This window comes from Sordaria macrospora, chromosome 3 (assembly GCF_033870435.1).
Source record: "Sordaria macrospora chromosome 3, complete sequence".
Taxonomy (NCBI): domain Eukaryota; kingdom Fungi; phylum Ascomycota; class Sordariomycetes; order Sordariales; family Sordariaceae; genus Sordaria; species Sordaria macrospora.
This window is the reverse complement of record NC_089373.1, coordinates 3,848,728-3,865,053: the sequence shown is the minus strand read 5'-3', so window position 1 is coordinate 3,865,053 and position 16,326 is coordinate 3,848,728. Positions and strand designations below refer to the sequence as shown.

The following is a 16,326-nucleotide window of genomic DNA, read 5'->3' as shown; positions in this document are numbered from 1 at the left end:
GCGAGTGTGTTCCATCTACCGGTGTTGAAATGTACTTATAGCTGCAAGGGGGCGGCCCGTTACACAGGCACGAGTACCGGTACGAGGGACAGGACAGGACAGATTGCATGGTGCATACCTTACAAACATGCAAGCTTAGAGAGGAGCCATCAGCCAGTTACCCTGTGAACAATTCCAGCGGTGTGCAACAAGAAAACTTCGAAATCAAGGACTGAGTGACTCGGAAAGAGACTAAGAAAAACTAACAATCGATGATTTCCACTTGGATGGAGATGGGTGACGTTAGTCTCGCTCGCAGACTTCTAAACTACCTATGGACTGGTTTTTTTTTTTGGTTTTTTTTTTCTCCTTCTCTCGTCTTCCCGAGCCGTTTTGAGAAGAGACTACCATAGACTAGCCATCAGACGAAAGACTCATCCCAAGTTTCAACATCGTGAAGTTCGAAGTTGTGTCATCCATTGCCTATTTGACACTAAGAGAGGCTCAAACAATGTAGTGTTTCTCCAAGTTTAAGAAACCAAAACTAATCTACACCACTAGTAGACAACCGTCCAGTCATTCATCCCCTATGCACCTAGCTACAAGCGACCGACTCCCTACACCTTTCCTACGACGCGACAAGCCCTCAGCTGGCTTAAACCACAGGGACACATAAACCATTGTTCAATCATTGACGAGTGGCGCTAGGTAAAACGATACGAGCGTGATCAACCAGGGCAGGGCAATAGGTAGTCGTCCAATTCGACACCGGCAGCGGCTGGCACCCACCATCAACCACTACCTACCTACGCCCTCCTTGCATGTAGTGTAAGTCTAGGATACTCACTGGCCACGAGTCACAGACCCCGTTAGAGACTACCACCAACTGCGACCCAGGCAGATGGGTCGCTACGCTAAACATGGGAGTAAGACAATGCTATTACCTAAAGTTAACATCAACGGAATCCTGTCAAGGGGTCTTCTTCGCCGATTATTAATGCTAGAGGTAGTTTGCTCCGAGGATCGGAATTCCGGCCGACGGCTTTCCTGGGTTCCGTTCGGGTGTTGATCTCGGCTGTGAAACCTTACAGTAGACCCTAGAGAATGAATGGATGTTTCCACTTGGGTTACGTAGTGTAGCTCTCTCCAAAGAGGTGACAGGCCGCTAGAGCTACCTAACCCCTGACCTGACCGGAGGAGTCATACCTTACCATAGTGCTCAGGCACCATGTGTTGTCACCTAGTGGAGAGTCTTCGATGGTTATTATTCCGTGCTTATGCGTCTGTTTGGGACATGATACCTAGTGTTGATTTTACCAGACGATGATGAATGAATCTAGTACGCGAAAGGATGTTAGGTGACTGTGACTGTGACTGTTTTCCAGTAACTGACTCATCACTTTGTAAATTCGGCAGCGCCGAGATGGAAAGTTGTGATAATGTCTATTACCATTACCATTAAGCATGAAGCCATTCAAGTCCAAGGCTCCATCTTGACCAAGTAAACTTTTCCAGACCCGTTGGTACCTGTACCGCTCAACAAACATACCATATCTACATCTTCATGAACCCTGGTAGTTCTCAAAGCATCCAAACCGGTAACCCACCTGCCCCTGACTAAACCCGACCGAAGTAAACAAACTTCTGGAACTCAATTCCTCAATCCTTCACTTTAATCGTGCCAGGAAATATACAGCATAATCCCCGCTCCGACCGCAATAGCCGCAAATTGCACAAGCGTCTTCTTCAACTCCTTGGCCTTATCCTTGCCCGTCTCCAACAACTCCGGAATGACAGCAACCGTGCCCACATACAAAAAGGTACCCGCCGTGAACGGCAACAACATGTCTCCCCAGGTCAAGCTGGTTCCCCAAAGGCCCTCCTTCATGCCCATCGCCGCTCCATTGGCATCACCAGAGCCGCCGAATTCCTGCACCGCGATACCAATGAGGGTGCCGAGCATGGCGCCGATGGCGGTGATGAACTGGGCGCCCATAGCCTGGCGCTTGGAGAAGCCGGACTGGACGAGCAGGGCAAAGTCGCCGACCTCGTGAGGAATCTCGTGGAAGAAGACGGCCACGGTGGTGGTTGCACCGATGGTGGGGGAGGCGTAGAAGGAGGCGGACATGGCGAGGCCGTCGGTGATGTTGTGGGTGAAGTCGGCACTGTCCGATATTTCGTTAGCTTCATCGGATTTCCCGGTACGGTAGTCAGGAGAGGGATGAAATGCACATACATCAAGTTCAGGTAGCCGCCCAGCTTAGCAGAAGGGTTGATCTCCTTTTTGTCATCCTCATCTTGTGCGTCCCCAACATCCTTCTTCTTCAGGTCACCCTTTCTGTTCTTTACATCTCCCTTCTTCACAGCCTCGACACCAGTCGCCTCCGCCACATGCGAATGACCACCATGCGAATGTCCATGAGAATGATCATGCCCGCCTTCACCACCTGTCGCAATCCTCAAGCCCTTATCCATAGCCACAAAAGTCATGAATCCAACCAGAATCGCAACACCCAGCAGCAGGTTCCTGTTCGGCTCGACCAGCACAAACTTTGCGCTCTCGTGGCTATCCTCGCCAATGAAGATCTCGGGAAGCAGGTGGAACAGGGTATCGCCCAGCAGGCCGCCCACGGCAAAGGCGACCATAACGGAGAGCGAAGACGGGTCGATGTTGGTCGGGCACAGGGCCAGCAGGAAGTTGGGCGGGCCGGAGATGTAGAGGGTCGCGAGAATAGCGTTGACGGCGGGGGAGCCGGGAAAGAGGATGGCGAAGAGACGCTCGGTGGCAGAGGAGGTTTGGTGCGCGTGGGCAGCGACCTTTTCGGCGGAGAGGGCTTGGACTATTGGGCAATCCTATTATTCGAGCGAGTCACGAGTTAGCGGTTCGGGTTTCGTTAACGACATCTTGACGCAGCGGAGAGGGGGGGGAAGCTGGGAAAGTAAACAAACCTGCAACAACCCATCCAGCTCCTCCAAACTCAAGTCCGAAGGACTCAACTTCCTTTCCGTGCCGTACGTCTCGTGCGTGCTACGCGCATAAACCTGGAGAACGGCAATGGACGCCAACGCGAAGAGCGTCATCAGGCACTTGGCCCGCGATATGCCCACCGCCATGATGAATGGATGGGTAGGTAGATGGAGCTTGCAATTGAGAATTGAATAGCTCAGAAACCCCGTCAATTGGAACTGGAGAAAGAGGAACAAGACAATAGTCGCAAGGCAAGACGAGAACAAGACAACGAGGAAGGTGATGAAGAGAGGGAAGAGGAAAAGAAAAAGGGGAAATGAGAAAGGAAAGCGGAGACTGGACGGGATTCAGAGAGACATGGACACCTAGAGGTATCTTAGCTGGAGCTGGGCCCAGGGAGGCGTGAGTGGGGATCAAGCTGAGCTGTTCATCTCTTATTGTGTCCTCGTTCCGGCCGACGGCGGCGCCAACAGCGAGGACGGGACGGCACAGTCAAAAACAGTGCGGTAAAGAAGGGCCCGGGGATCGATAAAACAGGGACACGACCCCGCAAAATCACCTGTGTTTTGAATACGACGCAACCCCGTTTTTAGGGCTGATGTCAATGCCCATAGGATTAGGTCCACTGTGGTTACTAGCGCTCACTGCTCAGTGCCCTGTCGCGTGCCGCACTGCCGTTATGCCGCCCGGGTCAAATCGGGAATCTCCATCCGGGAGCCAAATTCGGGGTTGGGGGTTTCACTTTTGCATCGTCAACTGCTCATCGATCCGACATTCAACTTATCAACAGCGTGGTGGGCTGCTCCTCAGTTGACACACTTCTTCATCCGGACTTTATTGTTGCTTTAACTCGGATGGAAACTCCCGGCCAGCAAGGTTCTCAAGGGTGGGCCACCACAAGACCTAACACAGCAATGAAGCACAACACCATGGCCGAGATGCCCATGATCGAGAGGGTACGGTAACCCACGGGGAAAGTCTTGATAATGTGCTTGTAAGTATAACCTGTGTAGGATGCGTTGCTATCTAACCTAAATGTCCCAGAAAGCTTGTATCTTGTGTCCACTAACACATCCCCCATCTGTTCCAATATGGCAACATGACACCCTCATTAGACCCCGAAACAACAGCTCGATAGAGTTGCTGCTCCCTTCCCTGTGTTTACGGACCCTTCAAGAAGTTTGAGCAACACAAAAACCACTAACCTTGTCATACGATAACACGGTGGCCGATATACTGCCCACCAGACTTGAGAACAGAAGAGAAACTCAACAAATCACATCGCAGATCAGAGACCGAAAAGAGCCATCACCGTCACCATCATGACGACCGCAATCGCTTCTCCCATCGACCCCTTGATGGAGCTTGCCTTTCCAGTACTCACAGTACCCGAAGGAAAGCTAGCCACAGTCATCGTGCCGTTTGAAGCGAGAAATGTCGTGGCTAAAGTTATCGTCGAGGTCTCCGATGGCTTGAAAAATGTTGACTGCGCCGTTTGCGACAGAGCAGAGCTGATTCCAGAAGAGGGACTGATCAATGAAGAACTAGTTCTGCCAAGTGTTAGTACACTTGCAGAACATTAGTTTTTCATCACTCGTGTCACTTACTGGCCCTGCTTGCTGCTACAAGAGATGTCAAAGAGGGGAGTTGTAGTCAACGTGCTGCCGATGAGACCAAAGCTAGGGTTTGGGGTTGTCGGGGCAGAATCCTGCATCGTGTACCACCAGACATTGGTGCTGCCGAACAGAGGGCAGCCCACGTGGTCCCAGTAGTATTTGGCATTCTGGATGCTAGGGACGGCTTGGCCCATGGTTTTGCCGCTAAGAGGGAAGCCGGTCTCTGTAATCCAAACGGGCTTGCCTTGGGATGCAGCCTTGGTGGCACCCAGAGCGTCGTCGAAAAGGGACTTACTATGGACGATGTCGTTTTGCTGCGTTTTCTGGAAATAGGGGTAGCCGTCGAAGCCAAGAAAATCGGAAGCATCCACGACTACTTGGTTGGAGCTGTTGACCCAGGCCGTCCAGGTATCAACGTGACCCACCGGGGCACCAGAAAGAGCCGTGTTGTGGATGATATCACGGACCTGCTTGATATAGTGGGCGATCGTCAGAGGAGCAGCTCCTGGATTCTCCTTATTTTCAAGGCCGGTAGGTGAGATGCGATACAGATCCTCGCTGCCCACAGAGATACCGGCTACTAATCCACCAAGGGCCGTTCCGTACTGCTGGATGGCAGAGCTGAGAGCTTGTAGCTCGTTGGCAAACGCAACATCGCCAGCAGAAGCCCACAGACCAAGAAGAAGCGATGTCTTGGTAGCAATCGCAGCCGGGATGGCGGAGATGGGAGCATTTGCCGTACCCCCTTGCTATTCAACGAGGCTCACGGTCAGAGAACTGAGGCTAGGCACAAAAGGAAGGGGGTAAGGAGGGCTTTCGAGTAACTAACAATCATGGTGTACAGTCGGGCACTGGTGAAGCCCCCAGCAGGAGCACCGATAAGACCCTGGGCTGTTCGAAATTCGGTTTCAAAGTCAGACTGCTGCTTGGCAGCGCCGTTGGTGAATGAAGAGCCATAGTTGAAGCCCTGGTAAGCGCCCATGGCTGTTGACAGAGTGGCAGCCAACGCTGCGAGTTGCGAGAGGCGGTACATTGCGGCAGGTATGGTTGTAACTTTGCTGTCCAATTTTCAAGAAAGAGGTATCGATGCTGAGGCTGAGTCGGTAGGGACAAAAGCGTGGGACCAAAGTTGAGCGACCAAAGTGACAAGTCCAAGAATCACCAAAAAAGAGCCGAGGTGTGGTGGACCAGGGGTTGGAAAAGACGAGAAAAGATGGTCTGAGATGAGGATGGACTGGCTTTATGCACTAGATTGCGGCGTGTTACCGAAGAAAAAGAAGCAGAAAGAAGGACAATGTTTGGCAGGAACGATGATCAATGACGGTTGAGGAATGCTGCTCAAGGGAACACAACGTATTGTGTTTAGTACACTGCGGCACTCGGAGGTAGAGGTATAGTCTTGTAGCGTAATTCTAGGATATTGATAGGTGCTGACTTCAAGGATGAGCAGGAAAAGAAGTAAGGATAACAAACCCAACACAAAGATGTTTGCAAGGGACAAAGATCTTCCACTGGATATGTATTGACAGAACTACCCAGACCTTGTAGGTTTCCACCATGATGGATCATCGCCCAATGGTGGGCACCTTCCAACTGTATACCATTCCGGGCCTCTTTGACTGGAAAGCAAGAGCAAAAGAAAACCTCATGCACTTGCCGGTTTCATTGTTGCAAGTGCCTAAGAGTGCCCTTTATGCAAGAAACGAAGTCGATTCCAGCTTCTTGGTATGTTGTGCAACGATGGGACACGGTCAAGACAAAGACATGCTACCTCTCTATGTCCGAATCTTTTTGATTATCATCACTCGCTCGCCATGAATTCACTACCCATGCTTGACCATGTCTTGAGTTCAGAGTGCTATGTCGGTCTTTAACAACTATGCTCATGATAATTCTTATCCCACGTCCGTAGTGCATTTTGGATGGAGAGTTGCATTGAGATTATTCCCGTCGGAATTTTTGGGATTATGCCAGCCAAATGGACAGTAGCAGTTTGCGTCCGCTTTCCTGATGATTGACCGTACCGACCAAAGCTTTTGTGTTTTGATGCACCCTCGAAGGATGTATGCATATACCGGTATCGGGACTGTCACGGAGGAAGTAGCTACCTTGAAGGGGAGAAGGGGGCAACCTGAAGGGCGGGCATCTTGAGGTTGGGTGTGGTAGAATCTAATGCTGGTTTGGCTGTTAGCTCGGTACTGCGCTGCCTACTTCCTTTAACACTGGACGAGATACATCCTACACAGTCTCAAGCCTCACAAGGACAAAATGATATGGCTAGGTTCGAATTGCAAAGGCATTATTAATTCAATGTGGCATATATAAGGTCAGATCACTGTTCGGTAATGGAACGGAACGGAACAATCAGATATCAAAACACCTAAGATGGTTGACCAGAGGTCTCGAGCTAACAAATAAGTAACCCAGTATTGGACTGTAAGCGCGACCCAGTAGTACCTGCCTTTTCAGGGCATTTGGGGGTGACAAGCGCTATGACTGGCCAATTGACAACCCACAATAAGCACGACACCTTCCAGGCAGGTTCCCCTCTCGGGCCTTTCCATCATCATATCCTCAACCTTGTTCTCAACGCTCGAATTCCCGTCATCACTACACCCGCAAAGATCCGTTCCGTCCATACGGCCATGTTATATCCGCCAATATCCAAGAAGCGCTGATTGCGACATGTAGGGTTCTCCTGCCGGATGGTGGGATTGCAGACTGAATGCGGCTCACCGTCCAGGCACCAGACAGCCAAGTCACAGCCAACACCACCTGAATGGCCCCAAGCAACCAACAGCATGGAAACAGTCCACAAATGGCTACTTTGGCTACAATCCTTTCTCTCTCTTCATGTTCCGACTCTTGCTTGTATAAAGAGGATATCAACACCACCATGTCCGGCGACTGTTTGGGCCTGCCTACCTCTATACCGTGAGCAACATTTGCCCTCAACACCATGGATTGGGGTATCCGTTACTGGGCCTCACTCGGCATCCCAGGCCACGGTATAAACGATGGCCAGTCTCACACGCCACTCGACATATCTATCCAGAGGTAAGACCATATAATCTTCTATCTCCGAGGCATCTGCTAATGACATGGTTAGGAGTCTAGGCGCTGACTGGGTTCTCGAGGGTTCGCGCATCGCCAAGTCGGGCGTCGTTCAGATTTGTCTTGTTGCCGTTGTCCTTGTATGGACAGCATTAGAAACCACCCGCCGCTACAGTTCCTTCGTCAACATCCCAGAAACCACAAAGGCTGTCCGATTCAGTCTGCCTCATGAGATTCTCTCCCAAGCCTCTCGTGGGGCTGCCTTTGCCTTCACCCTCGTCAACGGCTACCACTACCATCAATATCGGTACGACTCTCTTCCTGTCGGCCTCGCTTTTCTTTTAGGCCTTGCTCGCTTGCTAGCTCCGCCAAAGTGGCAACGCGTGATCTTGCATCAGATCAACTTCCTCCTCTTCACTTGCCTTGTTACCTTGGCCACAGCCTATTTCCTCCCCTCTCTCAAGATGAACTCGGACGAGGCCGTTGAAAGGACGGCGGCCGGTGCTGTCGAAAGTCTAGCAGTCGCATCGCTCATTGCTCTCGTCACTCCGAGAGAATGGGGACCTCCGCCTGCCATCGAAAACATGGCCGTATACAAACACATCTCCGAGGCAGAGCCTACTGGTGAAGAAACAAACAGTTGGTTTGGCCTCTACTTCAGCTTTGGCTGGCTGACCCCACTGATCTGGAAAGGCTGGCACACCCAAATCGATATAGACGACCTTCCAGGACTTCCTTGGTATGATGAGCCCTCGCTTCTACTTGACAGGATCCTCAAGGTCCGCGAGCGATACAAAACGACCATGTGGACTGTCTTCTACTTCCAGCGCAGCGAAATTGTTGCCATGTGTTTATGGATCGGTGTCGCCTTCGCCCTCGAACTTGTCGCCCCTTATGCCATGTACCAGATTCTAAACTATATATCGGCCCCCGAGGATGCTGTGCTACATCCCGTTATTTGGCTTGCACTGCTCTTCATTGGTCCTATGGCAAGGTCAATTGCCATGCAGCAGTACATTTTTACGGGAACCAGATTCGTCGTCCGCCTCAAGTCCGCCATGACCCAAGAGCTCTACCACAGGGCCTTGTCGAGTATGGAACTCGAAGATGACGTTATGAATGATATCGCCACAAGGGGTGCCAAAGAGCAAAGAGCGCAAACCACGTCGCAAGGAAGATTGGCCAATCTGATGGCAAGTGACATCGATGCCGTGTTCAGGGCTCGAGATGCCATTATTGGCCTTGTCGGCGTCCCCGTAGGCATTGTTATCAGCATCATCGGTCTTTACAGGATTGTCGGATGGACAAGTTTGGTCGGTCTTGCCTTCTTGGTGCTCTCCTTGCCGCTCCCAGCCTGGGTCTCTCGCTTGATGACCAAGACGCAACGCAAGGCTAAGTTGGCGCAAGACTCACGTATATCACTGATTTCCGAGTACCTCGAAGCCATCAAAGCCATCAAGTACTTCGCTTGGGAATATGCTATCATTGAGCGCATTCAAGAAGCGCGAGAGAACGAGCAAAAAGAACTTTGGCACATTTGCCTCTGGTACGCTCTTGTCGCACAGTTGGGCGAACTTATCCCCGTTATTGCCCTACTGCTTATCTTCAGCCTTTACATCGGGGTGATCAAGCAGCCCCTCACTGCCCCTATTGCCTTCACCACTTTGTCCGTGGTGATGACCCTGAGGCAGAACATGGGTTATGTTTCCATGATGTCACGGAACCTTACTAACGCACATGTCTCCGTTGAGCGTCTGGACAAGTTTTATTCAAATACAGCACCACTGACCCAATATCCAGAAGGTCCGCTGCGCATACAGAAAGCCACTTTCCGGCGGAGCAAGAGGGCACCCTTTTTCCTCAAAGCCATTTCGATCGACTTCGTAGAGGGAGGCTTTAACATAATCAGTGGTCAGAGCGGGAGTGGAAAAACCAGTCTTCTCCTGTCTATCCTGGGAGAGACCACCCTTGAAGAGGGGACGGTGACCAGGCCCAGTGACATCGCTTTTGCCTCCCAGACACCGTGGCTTCAGAGCGAGACAGTACGCGACAACATCCTATTCCACTCTCCTTTTGAACAGGTCAGGTATGACAGGGTTATAGAGGCATGCTGCTTGGGCTTGGACTTTGAAGAGCTTCCCAAAGGAGACTTGACAGAGGTAGGAGAGAACGGGACCTCGCTTTCTGGTGGCCAAAAGTCAAGAGTGGCAGTTGCCCGAGCTCTCTATTCCAAGGCCCCTTTACTGCTGCTGGACGACATCTTCTCTGCCCTCGACGCCAAGACGTCTGCGTCTCTATGGAAGCATTCCTTCTGCAGTGATATGCTCAAGGGAAGGACCGTCATTCTGGTAACTCAAATGCCTTGGGTAGCTTCCCAAGCCGATCTCGCAATCACAATGGAAGCCGGAATGGTCAAGAATATTGATAGGAACATTGGTGCTGTGCGCACACCAGTGGAACTGGAATACGGAACTATCAACGACGAGGAGTCCCAAGAGAGTACGGCCACCTTAAAGGTCCCACTTGCTGCAGGCGAAAACCGGGCGGGCTCTCCCAAGATCAAAGACGAAATATCCAATGAGATGAGTGCCAGCGGAACATCAGGACGCTTTACTTGTAAGACCTATGGCCACTTTCTACACGTTTTTCCTTCTGCGCCGTGGTTTTAGCTGACAATCTTTCATGCGTCTAGTCCTCAGGTACATGCTTCGCTTTGGTGGGCCTGGGTACGTTATTCTAGCTCTTGCCAGTATGGTTATTTCCGCTGTTGCCCTTCTTGCAACAACCTGGTGGCTCTCAGTTTGGGTCAATGCATACAACAAGAAAGAGGCTGTTAATGTTGCGTTTTATATCACCATCTACGCCGCCTTCAACTTTGGCCAGATCCTTCTGAGGGGGGTGGGCCCTTTGATATTCAACCGAGGTGCATGGCTGGCCGCACGCAAGTTACACAGGGGGCTCATAGAAGGAGTGCTGAATGTCTCATTGGGTTGGTGGAAGAACATACCAGTGGGACGGGTTGTCAATCGGTTCAGCCGAGATGTCGGGTCATTGTGAGTATCTGATCTTTTGCTCGATTTCTCTAAACTCACGATGCTTGTTAGCACTTCAAAAGTACGAAGCTAAATGCTAACCAATCGGATTCCCAAAATAGGGATAGTCAATTAAGCTCCGTCGTTGAATATTTCATTGAAGAGGGCATTGGCATCTTCTTCAAGGTCGGCGCTGTCAGTTCCATCATGCCTATCTTCATGCTGCCTGCTCTTCTCATGGTCGGGATAGGTATCGGCTGTGGCGAGATGTATATCCGAACTGCCGTCGTTCTGAAGAGGCTGGTCTCGTCCAGCCAGAGCCCCGTGTTCTCCCAGTTCAGTGGCAGTATGGCTGGATTAGCGGTTATCCGTGCCAGACAAAACATGCCTGGCACATTCCGTGATCAGTTGGCGGAACGTCTAAGGTCTTTTTCGCGGTCCCAGGAAACATCGTTCAACCTGAACCGGTGGGTCGGTGTTCGGATCGACTTTGTCGCTGCGCTGATCACTGTCTCTGCTGGTGCGATTGCCGTGTGGAAGGTTGGTGTTGTGGAGGCTGGGCTGGTGGGCTTTTCGCTGAGCAATGCGACGGTCTTGAGTTCGCAGATTCTGTATTTTGTGAGGTATATGAATGACGTGGAGGTGGAACTGCAGAGTGTAAGTTTGGTTGCTTCTTCTTACCTTGGTCACAGCCGTCTTGATGGACCTGGGCTAATTCCATGACAGTTCCATCGCGTCGAGGAGTACGTCAAGCTTCCTACCGAAGACGAAAAGAACGGCTTGCGTCGACCCGACACCGATAACGAAAGACATGAAGACTCTTCATTGGTTGAAGTTCCTGAGGATTGGCCAGGGACAGGCACGATCGAGATCCGCAACGTAACAGTCAGATACGACCCTGACGGTCCGGACATCCTCAAGAATATCAATCTCAAATTCAACGCTGGTCAACGTGTTGCCGTTGTTGGACGTACAGGCTCAGGCAAGAGCACAGTAAGTACCTCCGTCATGCCGACTATGCTTTTCTGTTGATATACTTGGCTAACCTGCTTCATCTCATCCTCTAGCTCGTTCTTTCCCTCCTCCGCTTTACCCACATCGTCTCCGGGCAAATCCTCTATGACGGCGTCGACATTACAACAATCTCACGCAAGAGACTACGGCAGGCGCTAACCATCATTCCCCAAGAAGCTACGCTTTTCAATGGCACCGTTGGAACAAACCTTGACCCATCTGGCACCGTGCCGGTTCAGACACTGGAGAATGCCCTTAGGTCCTGCACCGGCATTGCATCCTTTGATTTCCGCAGCAGCAGTAGTGATAACAGCACCAACGATGAGGCTGAGACGATTGACGGCGGCAACGACATGGTACCCACCGAACGAACTCCTCTTCTCTCCTCTTCCTCCTCATCCATAGCCAACGGCCCCGGCTCGAACCCCACCCCCGGTTCCCTTTCCCTCGACACCCGCGTCCAAGCCAAGGGCGAGAACTTTTCCCACGGTCAACGCCAAGTGCTTTCCCTATGCCGGGCTCTAGTCCGCAAGTCCAAGCTGATGCTCTTGGACGAGGCGACGGCGAGCATGGATTACGAGACGGACAGAGGTATTCAAGTGGCGTTGAGACAGGAACTCGATGCCGGGGATGAGAAAACAAGGACGCTGGTGACGATTGCGCATCGGTTGAGAACTATTATTGATTATGATTTGGTTGTGGTCATGGGAGGTGGGAGGGTGGTGGAGGTTGGTTCGCCGGGTGAGTTGTATAAGGCAAAGGGGATGTTATGGGAGATGGCTAGGTTTAGTGGGGAGCGTGAGGATTTGGAGGGGGTGTTGGAGCGAATGGGGGTGTGAAGGGGTGGTCGTCTGTAGGTGACAGGAAAAAAGGGGAAGGGAAGACGATTTCCGGATTTTTATTTTATTTTATTTTATTTTATATTTTTTGTGGCAATGAATAGAAAACGCGGTGAAACAAACTGAAGGAATAGAGTGGTAAGGAAGGATGAGACAAGGGAAGGAAGGAAGGAAGGAAGGCACAGGAGGTGGAAGAAAGGGCAACATAGGCAGTCGCTAGGCAGTCGCACATATCTAATCTAAATGGCTGAGTCAGCCTTTGCTCCCGGTCATGGCCCTACTAGTCATGACAATTTCGTCTATTCTTACGTACCTTACCAATCCAGCCTACCCGGCATCGGTGAGAGTTTCTTCCTCGTCATCTATTGCAATACCTCCTATATTTACTTGGTAGGACTCTGAACCTCCCACCTTAACTAGATGCCCGAATCTCAGAGACCCCGCCGGCTGCTGCGAAAATCGAGGGCATGTAAGGCAACTGGCTTGGCTGACTTCTTCGATTTCGAAAATTACCTTCATAATCCAGCTAACATATTCTCAGGTGATTTTGCCATAAACGCCGGATCAAGTGCCAGGAGAATCGGCTAGACCCAAGTCGCTGTCAAAACTGTGCCGAATTTGACATTCAATGCACCTTATCTTCGGCCCTTGAGGCGTGGCCGAAGCTCCCCAAAGACGGCAGGAGCAGGTGATCGTCCTGATGATGGCCAAGGTATCGCTGGCCAGAATCGACGAATTCATCCTGAAGAGCTTGCTGCAATTCCATCTATTTCTCAGCCACCCCAGGTCGCCGGCGATGACCGTGTAGACTTGGCCGACGCAGGAAGCAGCTCCGCAACGAACGAGCGCCGGAGTGAGCTTCTGAGCCAAGCATGGCAAGCTTTCGCCCGAACTTCCACCTCGGTCATCAAGAAGCTGCTAGCTATCTACCATAAGACCGTTTACCCCATGTGAGTGAGTCCGGTCCCCCGATTTGACGTCGCGCGTGTTGCAAAACGCGAGAATACATATCCTGACATACACACGCGGGTGGGTGTCTAGCTTTCCCTACTTTGACCCCGTCAGGCTTGATCAAAGGCTTGAAACGCTGGAACATGGTCGCAGCCGGGCATTCTTCTGTTCTGTCATGGCGGCTTGTGCGCTTGCTTCAGCTCGGATGAGGGATGGCGCGCCAACAAATGGTGATGGTGGTGGTGGTAGTGGCCATGGGTATGGGTATGGACAGGAAAATGTGTTGGTGGGCGCGGGAATGATGCCGCCAGCACAGATGTTCTTTGCCGCCGTAGAAGAAGCCCTTCCTAGTCCCAGAGACCTTCTTCAATGTCGGGACTTTGACTACCTGAGAGGGTTTGCTTTGTTGGCGCTCGCAAGTCTTCAGGATGCCAGGATCGGTGTGACGCAGATGTACATCGGCCATTATTTCACCATGCTTGCTGTCAATCAGTGGCATGAGGCTAACTGGCTGGGTGGGCTAGATTCTACGGAGAGGGAAGAGCGTCGGAGATTGGTATGTCCACTTGAACGCCCACTCGGTGTTAGTCTGTACCATACTAACTGATGCTGTGTAGTATTGGTCATTCTATACGCTCGATGTCTACTCGTCGATTGTCTGGGATGACTGTATCCATTTTCAAGAGAGCCATGCGGAAGTCGAGTATCCTACTGGAAGAAACTGCAACGAAACTGAAAGCGCGCCCTTGGACAGCACCCATTGGGTAGTCGAGTGGGACTACTTCACGGATCTGTATCGTATACTGGAGCATAACTTGAGCAGGTTGCGAACTCGGTCTTCGAGGTTTTACTTGATGGCAGGCGAGTCTGTATCGACTCCAGCCCTCAACATGTCCAGCCAGGATCGAGTTAACGAGCTGTACATGGCCTTGCCGCGCATTTTCAAGCAACTCCGACCGTGTACGGGCGATCCAGCTAAAGATATCTACGGATTTCAAGCCGCCAATATCCAAGCGTCCATGGCTCTCCTGAAGATGGTCGCCCTTTCTCTCGAGACTGATCATGATGCGGAAAGAAAGTGCTCCCTACAAGTATGTTCGTAATACTGGTCTCGGTGATAATGATATATTGACTACTGTCGAACTATTTGACAATCTAAGTTCTCCCGTAGTCCCTTTATACCTGCTCGCCCTCTGCGAGATATCTGTCTCCGGATGCTCTTGTCGAGCCCCATAGGTCTGTCTAATGCGTGCCTGCTCACTGGTGATGCTTCGCTCACTTGCTCACTTGCTCACTTCGTGAGCACCTGCTCACCCCGTGAGCGTCTGCTCGCCGTGAGCACTTCGTTCACCGTGAGCGTTCTGCATGCGTTCTCTGGTCCGTCCTGGCTTGGTGTGTGACACGGCCTGGCACGGCCTAACCCGTTTAGGCCGGTTGTGTTACCAAAGCCATGGTTGGTCCGTGTATCCTCATAAGTTCGTAACAGCAGATCAGACTGCCGTTCGTCACACAAATCAGTCTAGAAGGAATGCTGAACAAGTTAGAGAATCCCAGAATACAATGGCAAAACCTCTGTATTCTAGCACGTTCCGTAAGAGCTGAGTGGACTGATTTCGTAGAAGGAATAGTTCAATCAGTCTTCTATACTACAAGGTAGTACATGTCACAGGTTGACATTAGCTATATAGTGTGCATTCCGAGTTCTGCCTTGCAAGCAGAACATCATCCTATCTTTTGTAGGTTTGGCTGTCTGGGCATATGCACCCTAGCCTGTCATAGTACAAGACAGTTACAAGGCACAGTACTAGCCATATATTAATAATATATAACCAATAAGCATGTTAACATTTTCATTTTAATTAAGCAACGAATAAATATTTAAAGTAATTATACGGTTTAAAATCCTAAAATTAATTACTATTTTTGTCACACGTGTCATGGCACTAGCGGACCACTACATCACTAGGCTATGTTCCAAAAGGATACAAGTAACCGAAGCTGGCAATTCGGTCGCTCAAGTGGTCTTATATAGTTGTGATGGCAGTCGAGAGATACAACTGCAAGGCTGTGTGACGAACGGCAGTCTGATCTGCCTAAATGAGATAGCTGAAGTGTTACGAACTTAAGCGAGTTACACGGGCCAACCAAGCCACTGAGATACAACAGCCGCAGAACGGTGCAACCATAGGAGCCAGTAGGGCGCAGAACCAAAAGGGCTCACACCCCATGAGGGCTCACACCTTGAGCCAGGCTCACGCGTGAGCCAGGGCCACAAGGTGAGCCAACACCATCAGTGAGCCACCACCATCAGATAGACTTATGGGCTCAGAAGAGCATCAGGAAACAGATATCTCGCAGAGGGCGAGGAGGTATAAAGGGACGACTGGAGAACTCAGATTGTCAGATAGTTCGACAGTAGTCAATAGACCATTATCACCGAGACCAGTATTACGAGCATACTTGTTGTGAACCCTTTGGCTTCACCGAACGACTCTGATAGTTACTACCTTCATGTGACGAACGGCAGTCTGATCTGCCTAAATGAGATAGCTGAAGGTAGTAACTATCAGAGTCGTTCGGTGAAGCCAAAGGGTTCACAACAAGTATGCTCGTAATACTGGTCTCGGTGATAATGGTCTATTGACTACTGTCGAACTATCTGACAATCTGAGTTCTCCAGTCGTCCCTTTATACCTCCTCGCCCTCTGCGAGATATCTGTTTCCGGATGTCCACGTAGACGTGAACCCCATAGCGTGTGGTTTACAAGCTGGCTCGATTCGTGAGTCTGGCTCGACTGGTGAGCCTGGCTCGACTCCCCAGAGCCCTTGCCTGCCCAGAGCTCTTTTCCTGCCTCTGGTTACACTGCCTAGCT

The 16,326-nt window shown here is 51.0% G+C and overlaps 4 protein-coding genes across 4 annotated transcripts; 2 read left to right on the top strand and 2 right to left on the bottom strand.

The window, feature by feature from the left end:
* Positions 1-1,403: 1,403 nt before the first annotated feature.
* Positions 1,404-3,481, bottom strand: SMAC4_00972 (uncharacterized protein). The gene is made up of 3 exons (XM_003350034.2): positions 2,929-3,481; positions 2,216-2,832; positions 1,404-2,144 (listed from the first exon to the last, which is right to left on the bottom strand). The coding sequence occupies exons 1-3, from the start codon at positions 3,091-3,093 to the stop codon at positions 1,652-1,654; spliced, it is 1,275 nt and encodes a 424-aa protein (XP_003350082.1). The 5' UTR covers positions 3,094-3,481; the 3' UTR covers positions 1,404-1,651.
* Positions 3,482-3,690: 209 nt separating this feature from the next.
* SMAC4_00971 (uncharacterized protein) lies at positions 3,691-6,123 on the bottom strand. Its single transcript, XM_003350033.2, has 3 exons — positions 5,393-6,123; positions 4,555-5,312; positions 3,691-4,497 (listed from the first exon to the last, which is right to left on the bottom strand). Exons 1-3 carry the CDS (start codon positions 5,594-5,596, stop codon positions 4,236-4,238), a joined length of 1,224 nt encoding a protein of 407 aa, XP_003350081.1. The 5' UTR covers positions 5,597-6,123; the 3' UTR covers positions 3,691-4,235.
* A 1,399-nt stretch (positions 6,124-7,522) lies between these two features.
* Positions 7,523-12,502, top strand: SMAC4_00970 (uncharacterized protein; the record flags this gene model as incomplete). The annotated part of the gene is made up of 6 exons (XM_003350032.1): positions 7,523-7,620; positions 7,673-10,233; positions 10,310-10,670; positions 10,772-11,306; positions 11,376-11,642; positions 11,717-12,502. 6 exons carry the CDS (start codon positions 7,523-7,525, stop codon positions 12,500-12,502), a joined length of 4,608 nt encoding a protein of 1,535 aa, XP_003350080.1.
* Positions 12,503-13,137: 635 nt separating this feature from the next.
* On the top strand, positions 13,138-14,594 carry SMAC4_00969 (uncharacterized protein). Its single transcript, XM_003350031.2, has 2 exons — positions 13,138-14,009; positions 14,071-14,594. The coding sequence occupies exons 1-2, from the start codon at positions 13,629-13,631 to the stop codon at positions 14,554-14,556; spliced, it is 867 nt and encodes a 288-aa protein (XP_003350079.1). The 5' UTR covers positions 13,138-13,628; the 3' UTR covers positions 14,557-14,594.
* The last annotated feature ends 1,732 nt before the right edge of the window (positions 14,595-16,326 follow it).